This window comes from Lipophrys pholis (assembly GCF_963383615.2).
Source record: "Lipophrys pholis genome assembly, chromosome: 3".
NCBI lineage: Eukaryota > Metazoa > Chordata > Actinopteri > Blenniiformes > Blenniidae > Lipophrys > Lipophrys pholis.
This window is the reverse complement of record NC_137627.1, coordinates 11,741,198-11,762,604: the sequence shown is the minus strand read 5'-3', so window position 1 is coordinate 11,762,604 and position 21,407 is coordinate 11,741,198. Positions and strand designations below refer to the sequence as shown.

The 21,407-nt window shown below is 45.7% G+C and overlaps 1 protein-coding gene across 1 annotated transcript; it reads right to left on the bottom strand.

Annotated features, from left to right (window-relative positions):
• Positions 1-993: 993 nt before the first annotated feature.
• Positions 994-20,779, bottom strand: tiparp (TCDD-inducible poly(ADP-ribose) polymerase). The gene is made up of 7 exons (XM_080459826.1): positions 20,485-20,779; positions 18,560-19,606; positions 9,913-10,102; positions 9,226-9,413; positions 5,562-5,867; positions 3,742-3,999; positions 994-2,501 (listed from the first exon to the last, which is right to left on the bottom strand). Exons 2-7 carry the CDS (start codon positions 19,579-19,581, stop codon positions 2,312-2,314), a joined length of 2,154 nt encoding a protein of 717 aa, XP_080315952.1. The 5' UTR covers positions 19,582-19,606; positions 20,485-20,779; the 3' UTR covers positions 994-2,311.
• Between the last annotated feature and the right edge of the window lie 628 nt (positions 20,780-21,407).

Below are 21,407 nucleotides of genomic sequence, written 5' to 3'. Positions count from 1 at the left end.
CCTGGGTTGAAATGGAGACGACAGTCCGGGGAGGTGGAAGACAAGAGAGCGCACCGAGCAGGGGTCCTGATCTTAAGACCGCCACACCAACAGATGAGTGAAAATGGCAAAATATCACATCGAAAGTAGAATTTCGACTCTTACTAAGCAGTAGATTCTGTAGAGGCAAAATGTTTCCAACAGGAACTGCTTGACATTTCTGCATCTTTCTTTTTTCTCCGTCTTATCAAGAGTTTGATGATCAGACTGATACCGCTCTGACATTTGTTGTGTAAATATGGAGTCGGAGCCAGGAGACAGCTCAGCAAGACTGTCAGCGGAATTACACCGATCAAGGAAAGCGCAAAGCCAACCAGCTTAATGAAACATGTTGAAGGGAGTTTTATGATGGTATACGCAGAGTTATTCAGTTACTTTAGTGTTTACTGCAACCAGATTCAGACGAGCTGCTTCAAATAAGTCGTCATCAAGCGATGCAGAGGCCCAATAAATACTTATAGAATTATCTTTCTTAAATGATTCACATGTATTTTGAATCCATACATTCAATTTGCTTTGATCCTGCTAGAATTCGCTCTCAAGCAATTTCCTGAATTCAATTAGAACCTTCGAAGAAGGAAAACAAGAGAACTATTTGTACCACCACGACATGCACAAACATAAATAAATCCACTTTTTTAAAACGGCCTTACGCTTGTTTCGAGTCGTTTTCAATAACTCAGTCAATTGTTTGGCCTAATGTCGTCATCAGAAACACTAGAACAAGCAAAAATAAAAATAGAACTCTCTTTAGTTCATCATTCATATAATCTATAGGCAGCAAAACTAGAAGTCAAGAAACTGGTGAAATGACATAATATTGCTACTCGAGCTGCCTCTGAAATGTTTAGCACACAAATATTGTGAAGTAACAAACGGTATGCGTTGCATGTATTCTCTGAAAGACGACAGATGACCCACAATCACACCAATAACAAAACTAGTCTAGTCAGTCATTTCCTCTTTTAAAATTCTTTATTTAATCAATGTTACAATAAACTAACATAAATAAACATTTTTATGAACAAAAGGCACACAGTTCAAATATAAACAAAGAGAACGCCTGTACAGTTTGTCTCAAAAAAAAAAGAAAAAAAAAAAAGAAAAGTTCTACAGTCTCCGAACGAGAAAGCGTTTTAAGAGAGATGAGTTTCAGGGAGCTTTGTTGACAAAACGCTACAGCCACGCCGCCGTCACCACGGCAGCAGCAGCAACGTTAAAACGCTTCAGTCCCCCCAGGAGGAACCGAAAAGCAGTGACTGCAAGTTAGGCAAAACCTGGCGACCAGCAGCAGCAGCAGCAGCAGCAGCAGCAGCAGCAGCTGGTCTTTGTGGAAAGTCCTCTGCCTGGAGGCTTTCAGAACGTGGAGGTCCGCTTGTAAAGTCCCTCTGAAACTCATGTCCACTGTCTGGTTGAAGAGGCCACAAGATTAATGTCCACTAAATTAAAAGATTCACACACGCAGCACATCGATTTGGAGGAGAAGAAAAAAACAAAAAGAAAGAAAACAAAAAGAGAAGAAGAGTATGGGCCAGAGGCTAGGTAAACACTCATTATGATTTGTGTACGAGAATGACGGGAAGGTCAGAGTTTCCACGGTTTCTCTACAGAAGCTTCCGATTAGTTGCTGCTTCCTCAGATCAGTATTACGACCAGTTGGTCATTCACAGTACTGGCAGGACAGACACTGCTTGGGACAGCGTTTGTCCCCATGTGGAAACTTTTTGTATACAGCTGTATGACTAAGTCAGAATAGTAAGGGTAGTTGGTTTGTTTGTTTGTTGTTTTTCTTCCTGCATTTGCTTCAAGTGAATAAAGTTGACCAAAAAAAAAAGAAGAACAAAACAAAACCCCCCAAAAAAACAATCCTCTTTTTGTCCAGTGCTCACCGTCACTGAGCTCCTGTTCATATTAAACTCTCTCATGAATCATCCACCCTCTGATCGCCAGATGAGACAGGTGTTGTCCTTTTGCTTGTCCAGTTTCGTCCAGTTCTATCCGGTGTGCTGCTCCCTAATGCAGTCCAGTCTGGTTGGATCCAGACTTCAATCAATTGCAAACATTCCTCGACTTGTTTTAGCCCGTTTCCAGCACCGGATGGGTGAAGTTTACTCTTAAAGTGATACAGACAATCTCGTCAATCTGTTATTTTTTTTATCTTTGTACTGATTTTTTTTTTCCCTCTCCTCTTTACAAACTTTACCCATCCATCACTTCAACAGAGCAACACAGAGCGTTTGCAAGTAAAGACGGCAACTTCAGAGCTTCGGGCTCAGACGGCGACCGTGCTGGGCACTTCCTCATAGTGAATGATAAAGTATGGGTAACTCTGGTCGTCGTTGAAGATGACGTAGATCTGGGGATCCACCCAGTTGTCCACGCAGGAGTCGTAAAGGTCACTGGAAGGATCGCGAGGGTTGATTTGTGGAGGTCGCCGCATGGACGGATTACCTACAGTAAACCTGAGGAGGCACACAAGAGAGGACAAAGACATTAGATAAGCTGTTTGGGTAACTCGCCATACAGCCCTCACGAGGGAAAACGCTTCCTTCGCTTCTGGAACATTCGTCGTCTACATCTTCTGGTTATTGCTCTTTTGCGATTAAGGCCACCTTCAATAATACAAACCAACTGCATGTGCTGTAGTATGTGAAATGAGGCAGTGCATTGTAACCCGTTTGTTTATTATTTCTTAAATATTCATGTTAAGCCGTGCATGCCCATCATCCATCAGTTTTTGTAGCACTTATTCAGGCATCATGAATAAAGCATATTAAAATAAGAACATCCTGAGCTGCAGCAGGGTGAAATGTGCAGCAGAGACCGACTCTGCTCAGGTCTGGAAGCAATCCCTCTGCCTGTACTGTGCAGCAGATTGAACCCAGGTTTAGACGTGTGTGTGTGTGTGTGTGTGTGTGTGTGTGTGTGTGTGTGTGTGTGTGTGTGTGTGTGTGTGTGTGTGTGTGTGTGTGTGTGTGTGTGTGTGTGTGTGTGTGTGTGTGTGTGTGTGTGTGTGTGTGTGTGTAGGATAGGGTGTTTCCAAACCACCACACAATCCTCTGTGTGCACCACAGGCTGGCTGCAGCAGCATAACAAACCTGCTGGTGTACGATGGCTACAGCCAAATCAGCTTTTTTACATGTGTGCCCTTAGATTTGACTTGCACTTCTAGCAATGGGAGCAGCATGATGCACAGCACGGCTGAAAGATGGTTTATGGAAAAGAACCTCGTGATTTCCATGATCCAAATTAATGCTGATGGCTTCTGTAAATTTAATCTGAGGAGAGCCCAAGTGTGAGGGAGAACACAGGCTCGAGATAGAAGGCTGTTTTTTAAGAAGAATGACTCGAGGGAATATACTTGTCAAACACATCGAACTGTTCATTAAGGACACTAAACTATGAAACCCAAAATAAGACCAGGATACATAAGGCCTTGATTTAGCATTTCCAAAACTAAGTTCTATCCATCCTCCTTCCAATGAAAGCATCGTGTCATCGCTAGGATATTCGACCTAAATATAGAAGAGTTAAACAACCTATTGTACACCAGGTGACCATCATCGAATTTCAGCTTTGACTTCGATTCAACTAATAGCACATCAAATTGTTCCATTTAAAAAAGGTTTCAAAAGGTGGGAACAGAGAAAATTGCATCCAATCAGGGATTTTGTCCCTCCGGACCGCAAAACCACAACGCACCTGCCAGTGAGCACTTTGGCGAGGAACATGCAGTGAACTCCTTTGGGCGAGCGTTTGGAGAAGTTGTGGGAGTAGACGGCCTTGCGGGCAAAGTAGGAGCCTTGGCCAAACATGGTGGCATGCTTGCCGCAGACCCGCGGGTCAAAGTTGTGCTTGCAGATGCCCTCCACCACGTCGGCCGAGGTGCCGTGGAAGAGGTGGCGCTCGCTCAGCAGGCGGTCCATCTCCGACATCCGCCGCGACATGTACTCCTTCTTCCTGTGGATGCAACCGGAAATAGGGTGAGATCACCAGGCGCGACAGCAAGTCACAGGTGTACATGTCTACAATCCGTGCGGAATGAATTAAAACAAGAAAACAAAAAAGTGAAGAGGCCTGAGTTGATCCTTCATCAACAAGTTGATGCACAGTGACAGATCGTACTGGCGTTTTGAATTAAACAGCCTGAAGACGCCCTGGTATTTCCATTAAAAAATGGTGATTACAATCTGGCTTGATCTAAGGCTGGGTAAAAAACATTTGGCCTAATCTGTTTCCTAAGCGCCATGGATGCACGTGCAAACACGCTGCTCGTTTGATGTGAGCGGATCAATCAGGCATGCAGCGGGGGAAAGCGTTTCGAGCCATCGAGGCCGTGACCCAGGCATGACCTCGCATGATCCTGCAGCTTGTGACCTGACTCAGACTGCCGCTGCACGCATCCCAGCAAGCGCACGCGCACGCACACGCACACACTCCCATCTACTGCAACCTAGATTTAAAACCAAGCTGCTCAACTTCTCTTTGCATTAACCCCCCCGCCAGTATGCACGCACACACGCACGCACGCACGCACGCACACGCAAACAACCAGCCATGGTTTCCCGGTCAAAACCTGAGTGTGGGAAAAGGAAATCAACTGACATTCAAAGGTGGGGGGGGGGCTGCTTTCGTTGTCAGTGAGATGCACGCACACACTTGGTTAAACACACACTTGCTTAATAACACTCACACACAGCCAGTCATTGTGAAACCGTGCGGTACCCGTCAGCGTGGAGGAGTTTAACTGTCACAGCTGATAGGACCTGCCCTGCTAACCACAGCGGTTAGCCTGCTGCGTTCACGACAGGAACATCATCATCACCAAACATCTCTTCATCTGCTGCGTTCACACACCACGGACGACTCATTCTCACGAAGTCCCACACAGCTGGTCCCATTTGCCCTATTTTTTGCCTTTATTTTTCTTCTTTTCCTCTGTTTATCATTCAGTCCGTTTGTTAGTTAAGAGCCTCTTATCCTTGTTTCTGTCTGCAGGAACATACACAGCTGGGTCTGAATTATTCTTGAGTCCAGCAACAGATAACTGCATAGAAGGGCCTGACTTGATTGTTTAGCAATGAAACAACACAGGATGCGAGTCGGGGACAGCTTGCACACTATTTTTTGCATTACTTGACACCACAGCTCATAATATCACAAATTAATGTCTGCTTGGAACCGCCATCAAGCAAGGTGATACCTTGTGATTGTAACAGTACATTTCTGAAATCAGACACCATAGCCGGTGATCCTTCCAGCAGAGCAACATTTTAATAACATAACCACAAGTGCGTCAAACTCGAGACGCCACAATTTCATCAGACGAAATGAAGAACTGCCTGCCGAAGAACACACGCAAACCTGCCAGCGGCCAACTGACTGACACGAGTGTTTCCTGTTTCCATCGGGGAGGGTGGCACGTTCACTGGCTGAAGATTCATGGGTGCCGTTTAGGATTCGGAGGTCGGACGAGCAGATAACGTCTCCGGGACAAAGAGAAAAAATGCCTTTGCTCTCACCTCTTGTACTTCTCCCAAAGGAACGGGTTCTGCACGCGCAGGATCTTGATGATCCTGAACTTGGTCTCTGACACAGTTTTGTGGAACAGGCTGTACACCGTCCTGTAGCTGCGGTCTTCACGAGACACAGGCACCCGCAGAAAGTCCTGGTTCATCCCCATCGGCAGCCACGTCTCGGGAAAAAGGCTGGGGGGGTTGGTGATTGTTGGCGAGAGCGGAAGTGACGGAGACACATCCATGGACGAGGAAGAGGAAGAAGAAGAAGATGAACAGGGGAGAGGAGATAAAGCGACACCCCCCAAAGTCCTGAAAAAGAAAGAAAACAAGGACGGATACGTTAGTTCATCGACTGCACTAGATAAATTGAGCCTGTATTACATCCATCAGGTTGTTAAAGACCAAAGATTCAACAATTAGAAATTGTTTAAGGAAACAAAAGTGATGTAGTAGCTTCTTTCAGTTTCTTTAAACTAAAAAAAAAATTACCGCTTCTTCTTCGCATTCTGTGAAAACACTCAGCGGTCAGAGAAAACATTTATTCACATTAGCTTTGATGGTGGAGTGCTATATTGTACTTTCAAATTCATGAGAAATTATCTTATCAATTTGGATATACTATTGTATACAGTATTGTATAAATGCTCTAATAAATTATTCCGTAACTGTTTTAATTGTAAAAATATTAAAAATAAAGAAAATGGAAAACAAATTAATAATAATCAGACTTTCATGCTTGATGACCTCATTATAGGCCACCGCAGCATGTGAACACATGAAGGCAAGCACTTTTTGTGCATTAACCTGCACAAAAGAACTGAGCTGGATCAGGAGTAATGCGATTACTTTGAATAGCCTGCGTTTCATCTTGAAATGTAAGCTGCTGCTCCTTATTAAAATGCTCCAGAGCTCATCTTTCTCATTTACCATTGTCCAACCCTGCTGAGGGTCAGTGGAGGCATCCTCGGTAGGCCTGTTTCATTTATAGCATCAAAAGCATAGACTGCAGGCCGTAGATCACAGCGCGCTACCTGTCTTGACACCTTCCTGCAGCTACTCTCCCATGTGCTTCCAATCTGGGCTAATGTAAAACAAAGCTGCTGAACCAACACGTCTGCACGCTCAGAATCTCACTCAGCTGTCAACAATGACATCACTTGCAGAGCCGCACACGACTGAGCAGCTCCGTAGCAGCCGTCAGCCGTCACAGGCCGAGCGAAACGACGGGACTGCGCAAAAATAAAACCCAGACACCAAACAAGACAACAGGGAGGCAAAGTGAAGTAGAGACAGGAGTGAGAACAAGCGAGAATGGGGGGGGGGGGGGGGGGGTGAAATGCCAATTGTGGAGCTGTCATGGAAGTGACAAAAAAACTATTACATCTGGCATTTGAGTCAATAACAGTAGTTTGGCTGTCAAGTTCTCGCTCTCAAAGTGTAAATGCGGTTAGCTCTATCAGCCATAAGAAGGTGTGTGTGTGTGTGTGTGTGTGTGTGTGTGTGTGTGTGTGTGTGTGTGTGTGTGTGTGTGTGTGTGTGTGTGTGTGTGTGTGTGTGTGTGTGTGTGTGTGTGTGTGTGTGTGTGTGTGTGTGTGTGTGTGTGTGTTGTCAGGAGACTGTGATCAGCACGACTCTAACTTAGTGTGACAGTTTTTCTCATCTCTCCTCTCTGTTATCTGCCTGGTCTCAATCCCCCCAACCCCCCCACCCAACACCCTCCGATCGATGTCTATATTCCCCGTGTGGTTTGAAGAGATCACTGGCAGACTGCTGCAGAAAACAAGTGTGAAATGAAAAGGGACAAATAACAAGAGAATGATGGAGTTGGGGAGAGGAGAGAAAGAATGGAAAAGAGGGGAGATCAGAGAATGAACAAAGGGGGGGGGGGGGGGGGCAGAGAGGAGATGGTTGAAAATAACATCAGGAGAAAGAGTGACAGTGATGACAAAAGGAAAGAGGAAGAGAGGTGGGGGATAAGTGAAGGAGAGTGCCAATTAAGCTAATGACCTAAACCACTAAGCCTTGCACAGATTGTCACACACACACACACACACACACACACACACACACACACACACACACACACACACACACACACACACACACACACACACACACACACACACACACACACACACACACACACACACACACACACACACACACACACACACACACACACACACACACACACACACACACACACACACACACACACACACACACACACACACACACACACACACACACACACACAGTTTGAGTCAGATGGAAGAACAACGCCACAGCCTGATAAGTATAATTTCAACCAAAAACCAAGTGTTAATGCAAAGCGGTTTGCTTTTCTGGAGCCCGTTCCTTGTCACCATAATGTGACTGTGATTGGACTTTTGTGCTCACTAAGTGATGAAATGAAGCGCACACAAAGCAAACAGATGACAAGTCTCATGAGCAAATCCCTCGATCCAGATTCCAGCTCCCCGCACTGACACTTCACAATCCTTGGCTCACCAGCTCGACTCCAGTCTGGAAAGCATTAGGCACTCTCACTTCCGCAGCCGAGCTCTCTAACTCGCCATCTCCCTGCATCTCATTCTCTCTCTCCCTTCCCCGCTCTCGTCCCCGGACTGTCAGGGCCTGGGAAGAACAGCTCGTTCTGGCGTTCGCTCTGTGTGGTAAACTGGCAGGACACCGCTATGGCAAGTCTGCTCGGCAAAGGAAGTGAAAAATTCAGCAAATGGGGTGAAATGGCTCTGCTTGTTTCCAATCTGGTATCACATGTTTCAAAAATAAGACCAAGGCGAGTGCTGCAAGGCACTTCACCGTCATGATAGCATGAGGTGGACTGGGATTGAGGAACAGAGGATTAAAAGAGAAATGAAATTGCTTTGATGGGTATTTCTGAGCTGCGGAGGGTTCACTGAGCTGGGAGCTCTGATCTTCATTCATTTCCTTTCAACCTCTCTTCACTTTTTGGCTCTACCCCTCACTTGTCTTCTGCCTCATCTGTTCTCGTTTGCCTCATTATCTCATTTTCCAAATGTCTGGCCTGGGCCTGTTTGATTCTGCACAGGACAACCCCTGTGTCCCCCGTGACGCCGTTTGACTTGCCAAAAATCTGGGCCGTAACAAATGTTAATATGGGTTTCCAGTTCAGCTCGGCCCACCAAAGCAGAACAGTACTAGAATGGAATAAAAAGGAGGATGTGGCATTTGTATGCTCTGGACTATTTAACTCTGTGACATTAGCGTGGCGTAAGAACCTCAGTGTTCCTGCATGTCTGTAAACAGGAACTAGGTACACTCAGAGAACACGGAGAGCCTGGAGGAGACAGTGTGTCATCTATTGTGCACCCGATGTGAGCGATTTTGCACATGCTGCCAGCCACTTTATCTAAAATTAAGGGCTTTGCCGTCAGTCACTGCTGCTTCATGTTTAAAATGGGAAATCTCTCCTGACAATGCCAACATCTCACAAATAGACAATTGGCACGACACAATCTGAAACAAAAGTGGGGAGTGAAACGTGTTAATTACTCAGATGAATAGCATTAAACCATGTCCTCTTAGCGCGCATCAGTACCACACTAGAATTGAATCAGCGCTCATTTCTCCAACAAAACAATACAGACATTAGTTGAATGCAGTGATAAGTGGGATTCCTTACTGTAGATGAGGTGTGAGCATCACAGAGGACATGAACATAGGCCTCTTCTTGATCTGCCGTCTGAACCCAAAGACGGCGTTCTGCTGGAAGCCCTCCCGGATATTGAGGATATACTGGTTCTGGAGCGTAATGAATCGCACTTCCTTGAGACCCCTTGAACTCGCCTCCTCTATGAGCTTGACCACCGGCTGCCAAGTAAAGCAAGGGAAAAGAAAGTTAGAGGAGAACCACTGGAGGCTGGAGACTATTGTGACGGTCCATATGAGGAAAAATGTAAAGAGCAAAACTCTGACACACAGCATGATTTGATGGGTGGCACTGAGATTAGAACAGAAGCTCACGCCAAGAGGACCTGAAAGCGTGTCAAGATGATGGCCGTTCCGCGTGTTAGTTTTAATTTTTGTTTGTGTGTTGCTCCGCGTTAGTTGTGATGGACTCACAGTTGCCCGACTCCAGCCTTCTCTACATAAATCCAAAATAGACAATAAATGGATGGTTGGGTGAACTGCAGCTGTTGGGGGACAGCGGTGCCGCAGAGAGTGACTATTTTGTACAATGGAGTGTGCATCCTAATCGATCCTATCACAGTGGCCAGACGATTGACTGGTGTGGGAGGCGTTAATGTGTCGGGCCAGAAGCTCACAGAATTTGCGTGCAAACAAGTAATGCACACATCGACGCACTCACCTCGGAGTACTCCCTCCAGCCAAAGTTGTCTCTGCAGTAGTATTTCCACACCGTGTGACAGCTGGGGGTGGGGTTGGGGTTGGTCGTCAGCACGGACAGAGGGCTGGGAGGAGTGGTCAGTCGTCGGACGCAGTCGAACTCGAGGTCACACACCCGCATCGTCCCAAAGTCCAGAGCGAACACACGACCCCTGAAACACATGATTTAGGTCATTAAAGCATGTGAATAGGTAACTGCTGTAATTGGCGTGGAACAACAACATACGCTCACATGGTGAGCTACTGCAGCATGTGGCTGTGGCATGGTGACCTTGTTGTTAAATGGTCACAGTTTATACTTCCATCAGCAGCCGTGTGACCAAACATGGGGCTGCAGGAACTTTAGTTTAAGCCAAATGCAAGACGACCAAACCTCTAAATGCTTGCTGGGACTGAGTCAAACAGAATGATTGCATCAAAACACTGAAAAATAAACACAAAAAAAAACCGCCCATAGACGGAGAATAAAAAGCAAAGCATGTTTGATGCAACATTTCTATTTACACAAACTGAAAATATGGATCTCTCCTTAGGGGTACTTCATAAGCTTACATAGAAAAACATGCCACAACTCTCTAGAGACAGAAGTCTAAATTGGGAAGATGGAGTTTGAGCTGCTTCAAAAACTAAAATTATACCATACAAAGAAACATGCTGGACTAAAACGCAATAAAATGCACTCTATTGCCAGTCATGATGTGATGTACCAACAAAGTCATACAACTATAGAATTAGGATTAGGAACAGAGAAGCTGTGAAAATGTGATATGACATAATAAAGACACAGAAATCATGAAAAGCTGTATGTGAAATCAGAAACTCCCAACAGCCCAGACGCAGTTTATAAAACGGGGGCTACAAATACTTGGTTTTACAGCAGATAGTGTATGAAAGGCTGGAGGGCTTTCTAATTTGAAAAGAGCGCTTTTGATCTTCAAAAAACAGAGGGGGAAAAAAGCTACAAACAGTTTAGTGTGATCACTTCAAAGTATTCCCCTTCTTTCATATGGTTCTGCAGACAGGTACCCATCTTCAATCTTTCCTTCAGCACTTTTTGCGAATTTAAAAATGCGTGAGACTTTGTTCACACAGAAAACAGTGACCCACATAAAACCAATTGTGGACATTGCGCTTGTCTCTTGAACACTGCTACTACATTTGCTTGATGCCAAAGGTTCCAATCCCGCTGGGTGTTAAGAGCAATGGTCAAAGAGTTACCTTAAAATATAAAATAACAATACTCTCAAAATTAAAACAAAATATTTGGCTCTATAAATCACTTTATACAGCCAGACTTAGGGCTATTTCTCTAATTATGCCCAAGCATAGGTCGAGATTGTGATCCAGCACTATTTGCCCATGTCACTGATCACAAAACACACGACAGTGTGACAATCTACTCGACAAAGAAACAGCAGTAACACATGACGTTATCATGTGCATACAACCTCCGTTAACCTCCCTCTGTCTCGACGAGCGCGGGTCAAAACCCCATTATGTGTATGTGTGTGCATCAGTCTCCCTACATTAGCTCTCCATAGGGCCTCTGGCAAATCCTTTCTGGGTCAGACATACCACTTACATAAATGTGGGCATCACACGCTGGCACGCTATGGTAGGGAAGGCAGACAGAGACGGAGGGAGACACACGCTCGCACACATTCATATGCATGTGCTTCGCGAAGGCACAGAGAGCCAGGGAAGCATTACAAAACACTCACACAAGAGTGATGAGCACACTGGCTGATGGTGTTAAACAGGCTCATTGATTTGAGCTGGGGAACTAAGTGGACGTAATGTTAAAGTTTGAGAGTGCAAGTCTGTCTGGAAATGTGTTAAAAAAGAGGGCTTGACAGGGATGTGTGTGTGTGTGTGTGTGTGTGTGTGTGTGTGTGTGTGTGTGTGTGTGTGCACTTTTTGTTACATAAAGCCCAATGCATTGTGTTACATGTTTCCCATCTGAAAGACAGATGAGCTGAACGGGTGTGCATAAACTTGCTCATTAATTCAACAGACGGAAGCAGCAAACCTCATATTATAGTAATGGGTACACAGTAAGCAAGTATTCAGTTTCATCTACCCTAAGTGCAATTACAGGTTGCCGAGTTTACAAGTTTGACACACACACACACAAGCACAGTTTCTGTCACGTAGGGGACAATAAGAAGCCTTGAGTCATCATACAAACATGGATGGAAACTGGCACTAATAGAAATTTTACGGGCTAAATTTACAGCCCGTGTTTCTGCCAAGTCATAGTGTGACTGCATCCTCGTGAGAGGAAGCGAAACAGGAGTTCACCCACCGAGCACACGCAGAAACAAAACAGTTACAGCCGAGTGAGTCACTGATTAGGAGATAAAGCGATTACCAGAAAAAAATTTAAAACAGGCAAATGGATAACTTTCGAGAGAGTTTGTTTTCATGACAACTTTTTCAGTACGAGAGGAAAAGATTCACTTTCAGGTTTGAGACAAATTAAAATGAACATGAAAGGCAGCAACAGAAGAAGAGAAATAGAAATGAAAGGGTGCTGGACCTAGGCGCTGTCAGATTGAAAAGAAAGGTATGACAGACGATGTAGAGCAAACACATTCACCATGAAAACAGGACGTTTTCTGTTTCACCTCTGGTCAGCTTGTTCCCTTCTTTATTTCTCTCACTTTGTTCCGTCATGTCCGCACTCTGTTCCCCGTTTCACTGCTTCTTTCAGATGATCTGCACGTCTCTGTTCTGTTTTTTCTTTTTGTTTTGGTCTAGGAGAGAACGTGCACCTGCATCATCCTCTTTCTTGCTCTTTGGCTGAAACACTGCGGAACAGTTTCTGCCGGCAACAGTGCGCTCTGATGACAAGCAAGCCGTGTGTGCAGAAGTGACTGATGCATACAGTCAGGTTTTATAAGAAGGAAGTGATCTTTGGCTGTGTGTACAGGCAGCCTCCACAGCTCACCGATTACTTCTGTTTCCAGCAGCTTCTATTTCATGGCCAACCTCTCACACTCCTCCACTGACCCACACAGCTGAAGAACATCCCCTGAGAGGTCACTCAACGCTGTTTTTTTTTTAAAGCCTTTCGCAGTTCCTGACTCCCAGGCTAGTTTGTGCTGTTCTAAAAATAAAATTCCACATGCTTAATTAAGTGTGCTGAGATTTAGTGCATGCAAATCAGAGGCCAATCAAAAAAAAAGAAAGAAAATGTTGTGAAGAGACACGAGGCATGCCCACTCTGGCAAGGTTGAGGACCAGGCTTGAGATGTCGGGCCTCTTTGTTATTGTGCATGGGGTGCTCTGTGTGAGGACAAGCCCTTCAGGCAGTGAACTGGCTGTACCTGCCATCAAAGCTGGGCTGGTGAGGGAGCCTACTAGAACAAACTGAGGTCAATCACCACCACCGCCACGCATTCCCAAGGCCAATGTAGAATTTCATGTGTGAATGTGTGTGCAGCCATTGGTTCAACAGCAGCTCCGCCAGTACTGCTCTATTCATATGTGAAACTGCATTTTAATATAAACCCCGTTGATTCCAAGTGTAATGGCACTCAGCTTGTCATTCACTCGCACATTTCAGATTTTTATGAGATTTAACAGAAAAGTGAAATATAGAAAGTGACACACATTTGGAGTATTTTGTACTTATGAGAAGAGGCCCATATTGGGCCTTGTCTACATTGTGATGGGAGTGAATCATTGTTGAACTTGTGAGCAGGGTGACTGAGGACAAAAAAATAAAATAAACCAGAAAGAGTGTGGAGCAAAACCGTACCAGGAATAAATAAAGGTTGAGAAAACTCAGTGTACTGTCACGATGACTCCTAATCCCCTCCACACTGCCTTCAGCACACACACCTAACTTTCTCACGGCTACAAGGACCGGCATACCAGCATCAGTCATGCCATTGTGAACGTCACCGAGTGGAAGGGGAGGTATCAAGAAATATTTCAAAAAGAGGAGCACTCACTCAGGTGCGTGCACACACACATTCTTTCGACAGATTCATGTACACACACGCAAACTTCATGCAGTCACGCCTAGATAAGTCAGTCAGTCAACCAAATCTGCTGACGAAGGCTTCTTTCACATACACACTACCTTGATGTCATGGGTTTGAGTTATTTCCACATTATTGTCTTTCACGCTATCTGTTTGAATGTGCTTCAATTGGTTCGATTTTTTTCTTCTTTTTTAAAGCTTCCAGGCCTGTGAACGTAACTCAGAGGCTAACACACACACGCACAGAACAGGAAAAACTGTATGCTGCCGTCAACTGCACGTCCTAGATTGTTCCAGTTAGAAGAGCAGTGCGCATCATTAAGCTCAGAGATCAGGGTGTCCTCTCGCCGTCCTGTAACACACTTTAAAAGAAATCTGCAAAGCTACACAGAGTACAAATCATGAAACATAAACCTGTGATAAAAATGTGGGGGTCGCATGCAAATGAGTTTGGCTTAAAAAACAAAAACAAACAGTTAATGACACCGAAGAGATGAATAGAGAGAATTTTTTTTTTTTAAAAGAGCAATATAGGAGTTTGTGGTATGGGGAACAAAAGATGAGTGAAGTGAAGGTGGAAAGAGGAAAAGATGGAGGTATAAAGGCAGACTTGAGTAATAGGAGGCACAGCGACCTAGACCTCGCCCCTGTGATTCATGACATGTACTGTCTGACACACACACACACACACACACACACACACACACACACACACACACACACACACACACACACACACACACACACACACACACACACACACACACACACACACACACACACACACACACACACACACACACACACACACACACACACACACACACACACACACACACACACACACACACACACACGGCCTCTTTTCACACGCACAAACAGGCTCGCTTAGACACAACCATCCTTGATTTTGTTTGATTCGTGACACAACAAGGTAGCACGGAATCCTCGGCTATATAAACACAAAGACACACGCACACAAACTGACACACACGCACACACACACAACCAAATGCACCGTGGTGTCAGGTCGCTCTGCCCTTGGTGCTCAGTGACTCTTTATGTCAGTTAATGACAAGCAAGGCTTTTATCACCTGGCTGACAAAGAGTCTTCGTCTATCTCTCACACACACACACGGACGTTAATATACGTGCTTCGTTGTGGTTATGTAAAAAGCAGCAAGATGTTTTTTTCAAGTCCAATAATCTTCCCCTTACGTGGATGATATAGGAAATTGACTCTATAATGGAAATCTGTTTGAGCTTTTCTGTACGTAAAGGGATGTCACAATATATTCAAAACATCCAGTGAAAACCCAAAGTGGATATAGTATTTCCTATTTATCCATTCATCTTACACATACAGACACACAAATACACTACAGCAAAGCGTAAATCCGTCAACAAGCAAGTGTACACGACGGATGATTATTACAGTATAACTTTTAGAAGCGATGACTGTGACATTCCTCCTTTACTGCTGAGTTCATGACTAAGACGGATTAACCAGACTTCCATTCCCGCTTATCATATGGATGGGATTAACCTGTGCTATGGATCATACACACATGGGAACAGCTCAGCAGAGAACACACACTCAACTGCAGACGGCTCAGCACACAATCAGATGCAGTTACTCAAAAACTATGATAGACCATACACACGCACGCGCACACACACACACACACACACACACACACACACACACACACACACACACACACACACACACACACACACACACACACACACACACACACACACACACACACACACACACACACACACACACACACACACACACACACACACACACACACACACACACACACACACACACACACACACACACACACACACACACACACACAAAAGCTAAGTAGGTTCACGTTGCCATACCTACAGAGCTTGTTAAATCATCTGCTGCTCTTTATACCACCAACGATGTTGTCATTGGCCAGGAGTAACCACGGTGACGACTGTGCTGTGCGTGTATGAAAATACAAGCGACGTTGTGTTTCTAAAGAAAACATCAAAGAGCACTCGCACACGCCCAAAGCAACATAAAGCTTTGAGTCAACGGCTTAACCGATTGCTGAATAACCAGAACGCTGCACAGTTTACCATCACTCTACAAACACTCCATACTCAAGAACCAGAAACCAATACTGAGCTTATCTTTTGTCAATGTATCCCGAAAACATACCATTTCAATAATATCGGGATCAATCATTGACAGGCCAAGCACCTGTATACAGGCCTAACCACTGACATGAACCTTGAAACAAACCCAAGTCTGAGGTATCTTTTGTCAGAACGGTCATGTGTTTCACGCCTGAGTGCATCATGTTAAATCTTTTATGTTGTGTTTTCACCCCCATCATTCAAGGCCAAATGGGTCTTTAAAGTCAGGGTCACAAAATGCTCCATTACAGTCTTGTTTTCGAGACTTTAATACCTGAGCTGATTGAAAAACTGTGAAAAGTCTTGAGGAAAATCAAATAGAAAAGGCGATGAGCGGTTATATTGTACCGACGGAGCCTTGAATGGCATAATGAAATAGAACAAGTGTGAATTCAATAATTATGGTACCGTGCTTGTACAATATCTGAAAGTGTCTGAAAAACTATTTATATAAGAATATGAAATGTTCCCTGATAATTGACTTCATGAAACACAGAAATGTCGAGTCACACTGAGAGGAGCCACTTCAGTATACCACCAAGAATACTACTTTTTGTGGTAATACGGCCTGAAGAAAGATTGTGTTGAACATAATAGATATACAATACAGAGGAATCAGCAGTGGCCTTTGCACAACACAAAAAGCTAATAATCACCACTCGGTCTGTAATGACCACAGGTACATGCAATTCAAATGCTAAAATAATTCAGGCTTTTCTAGTTTTCCTTTGGAGTTTCAGTTGATAGAGCCAGATGGTCCTGTCTGACTATATGAGACTGTAACACACTCAAAAGGCCTCTGAAGAATCTGGGTTGACACCAGCAGGTGCATATCCTGTTTGTAGAACAATATGCGCTCTGCAGTGTGTTTCAGTTGAAAACACGAGCCAACAAGTGAAACATAACGTGTCACATACACGTCTGTATAAATCTAATTGAGTGCGTGTGTTAAATAGAGTATACGTGTGTTTGTACCATCGACACAAGCGTGAAGACTGTTTAAAAGCCTCACGGTGTGACAAAGTAGACGTCGAGGGTATAATGAACACTTTCAACTGATTTAGATTTAAATGCGACTCAAGACATTTCTTCAGGGGACATCTTCTCTTGTGACGGTTTAGGCGGCAATATAAACATAAAAGTGTTTATGAAATGTGCCTTTATACGAGCAAGCTTCACAGGAAGCGGCGCTTTGCTTCTTTATGTCACCCCACAGAGGCTTGCCAAGTACTTGCATGTGTGTATCTACTGGGTGTGTGTGAGAGTGAAAGAGAGGTTTATCTCTGTCTGCTAAAAGGCGTGCGTGTGAGCACAGCAAGCCACTTAGCTTCCCTGTGCAGCCGCTTCGTGCGAGCGTCTGCATGCCAAGCCGTGTTTGTGTGCGCCTGTGTGAGTGTGGGTGTGTGTGAACGCACATGTGCATGTCTACGACTGAGGGAAGGAGAGAAGCTGCCAAGTGCGTCTGTGTCACTGACCACACAAGGCAACGGAGGGTCACGGAAGTTCACCGCTCTCTGCCATGAGTGCTGTAAAGTCTACTCTGAACGGCGCTCCAGCCAATCTCCAGCTGGCTTTGGAAACCGGGGAAACACAGGAAATTGATAACCAATATCAAAGCTGCATGAGGTAACGTACCATGCCAGTGCAAAGGACACGATAGCTGTTCAAATAAAAAAAAAAAAAAAGATCTGCGTAGAGTACACATTAAATGGAAGACACATGAAGGCCAAAAAGAACGGATATGTACTTTCACACTCGCATAAATAAATCCTATTTACTGCACTAAAAGCTCCGTGAATGCAACACTTGTACTGATCCATTCACTTGGCTTCAGTCCATCAGCCACACACGCACAGAACAGCTGTAGAGGCAAACGTCTCAGTTCATCATTGACGGTGAAACCAAAGAGGAAACGCTGGCTGAAGTCTACTGTTTCCAACACACCGAACAAGAAGTGGCTTATCATCCAAGAGCAGCCTCTCGGCTTACTGTGCCATTGTCACGATGTCACCAATACCTATCAATTTACCACACAGTAGTCTTTTTGCAGTACTTACAACACAACTACCGAGAGACGATTTTCATCAAATTTTGGGAAACTGCCCTGGTGTATTGCTGTGTTATCTACTTCTGCTCAGTATTAATGTGTGGGGAGAAATCCATACGAAACAGAAAATATGCTGATTTTCACTTTTCTATAAGTGAATGTACTGTGGTTTCACTTCCTAATTTAAATCTATTGAATTGAAAATGGATTGTGCCTCTATATAGAGAAGAAAGAGATTCGCTTAAAAAAACAAAAAAAAAACAGACATGCCCTGCTATTACTTCCCCTCCACAGTGGATCCTATATCTAACCAGGGGGCATGGAGCATGCACATTAGACACTTAAACCGTCTACAGGTTGAAGAAAACATTGAAGTGAGATACTTACTGAAACTTGAGTGTGACTTGCTCATTGTCCGGGTTGCAGTACAGTCTCTCCAGCTGTTCCTGGGAATCGTCCGCTATGCTCTGCCATGCCTGACTGCTGCTCTTGCGGATCTGCCAGTGGAACGGCAGCACGGTGTGGTGATGGGCACAGTCGTTCCCGTAAACACAGAGTCCTTGGAGGAAATCCACACAAATGTCTATGGAGTCCGACTGGTGAGTGTGATACTGGAGCTGGGTGAGCAGCTCAAAAACCAGGTCCAGGGAGACCTCTTCACTTTGATCCTGAAATAGCGCTGCTTGGTCACACTGCAGGAGTAGAGGGTGAGGGTCCTGGATTCCAGTGCAGTCTTTGGCTGGAAGAGTTTTAACCCCAGAGGGCAAGAGGTCAGTGTTTTTGGTGCCCTCCTCTTGGTGGGCAGTCTGGGGTGCAACAATGGGAGGTATGTCCCTGCTGGGGGACGTTATTGTCACTGTGCTCCCCGCTGACCTAAGGCTAGGTTTCAGCTGAAAGCAATCGGGGTTAGAATCGGCGATCTTGGGTCGCTCCCCTCGTCGTTCCGTCTCCTCCAGCTCAGCAGTAGTATCGGCTATCTCCACGTCAACGTCCCGGGTCATCAACCCCGGTACTCCAGCCCCGGATGAGGCACCTTCCGAAGCCCCCGAGCCTTTGAGACACACCTGGCCCATACAGTTTTGTTTCGCCACTGCTGCCGCACACAGATTCCCCGGAGTCCGACCCGACTGGCCGCGGGGAACAAACACCCCATCTCCGGAGACCAGTGTATCCGTACTCAGCAAAGTGGTGAGGATAGGATCCCCCAGGGCTCGGTGGAGGCATTTGGCATCTAATTTCCTCTGCTTCTTCTTGAAATAAGGCTTCACCAGAGGTATTTTGTCCGGGAGCCCCACGATCTGCTGTTCCGTGAAATCCTCCCCTTCGTCCACGTTTAAACTCATATCCAGAGAGATCCCCGTTTGCACACCGTCTCCGGATTTCTGGAGGATGCGCAAAGTTTTATCCATTATGCCCTCCGAGAATCCGACAGTCCTGGAAGGAGGAGAAAGAGAAGGGAAAGAGGTAGTCATCAAAGATAACACCTACAGCCCTACAATCTGAAGTCATCCTGGCGCATGAAGCAATGATTCATAGGATGCGAGCGACTGGGACAAATCTGCGCGTCTTTCCTGGAAAAGGAAAGAAAAAACAAACAAACAACGTTCTGCTCGTTCGTGCCGAAACGAAACCCGTCTGTGATCCCAGGATGACCCTGCGCATTTACCCACAGCCGGCACGGCGATCTGCGGATACATTACAGCAGTATCACAGACAGTCTGCTGCGGGGGGACGGACTCTCACAAGTCAAGTGACCGGAGCAGAAAACACCTTATCTCATCCTGCTGCACCGCGCTCAGATAAATAATAATACGATCACACGGCCGCGTCCTTTACAGCTTTAATTCTTCTGTTGTATGGCCGCTAACGTCATGCCTGCAATTACAGCTGCGTATCCGAGCAGGAGCGATAAAATCATCAGTGTAACAAAACCTCCCCCCCAACCCTCTCTCTCTCTCCCGGGACTATATATTTTGATCACGGGAGTCCGATACGCGGCCCCTGCCGTCTACGTGCCGCTCACACATGGCTGCCCGAGCAAGTTTGCACGTAGGCTAAAACACACACACACACACACACAAACACACACACACACACACACACACACACACACTGCAGCGGAGCACCGACAAAAGAGACCCCGCAGTTCTAATTCCTCTCGCCGCTACTCGAGCCCGAAGAAACACTTCAAAAAGCTCCGTAATAAACAAACCCGGGGCTCTGCGGCCGTTTCATCCCAGCACGGATCCTGCCCCGAACACACACCGTGTTTGAAGGTGAAAACATTCTTCAACAGACAAAATAAAGCCTACCTGCGCAACAACGTCCACCCCTCTCCCCGGGTCTCGACTCTCTTCGGTGGGTAATATCCAGTGCGTACATCGGCGAAGCTCCGTGTCCCGGTCTGGAGGCGTTAGTATCCGTGTGCGGACCCGACTATTGTCCGTGGAGGCTGCTGGCGTCCCCCCGCTGCGCTCATGCTCCTCCGCCGTCCTGCGTGTCCCCCTCTCTTTGTATCCTTCTGCCGGATAGCGGCGCGGTGGAGTGCGGGCCGACAAAGAGCGGAGCACAGCTGTGCCGAGAGACTCTCTGGCTGCCTCGCGGCTCTGCGCGAGCAGGCCCCGCCCCTCCGTCGGGCGGGGCCTGCCCGCCTCCCGCCCTCATGGAGGAGGAGGAAGAGGAAGAGGAGGAGGAGGAAAGAGAACGAGAGAGAGGGAGAGAGGCGTCTGGTGGTGATCCAGAGGAGTGCATGGGGGTGTGCGGAGACCCTGAGGGGCCGGCCCGGAAGAAGCCTTAATAAAAAGCAAACCATTACCGCATAGCATGTGACCATGAAAGTAAACTACAACCAGTAAAGGAAGCACGATGCTGAGTTTCCCCAGTAAACTACAACAAAGCCAGCAGTTCCTGTCCAGGGCTGGAGACACATCATGATCATGATCAGCAATTAAACATGTGACAGAAATCATTTTACTCTACAAAATGTTTCTGGGCATTTATAACATGGTTATAACGTGTTTTTGTATTTTTTTCCCCATCCATTCATCTTCTGTATGGCTTTATCCTGTTCAGTGTCTCGGGATGCTGGAGCCAATCCCACCAAAGCAGGATTATTTTTAGTGTTTATTTTACCTTTATTTTACCAGGTAAGTTAATTGAGAACTTTCTCTCAACTCTCATTTTCAATAAAGACCAGGATACACCCTGGAGAGGTCACCAGCCGATCACACAGCAA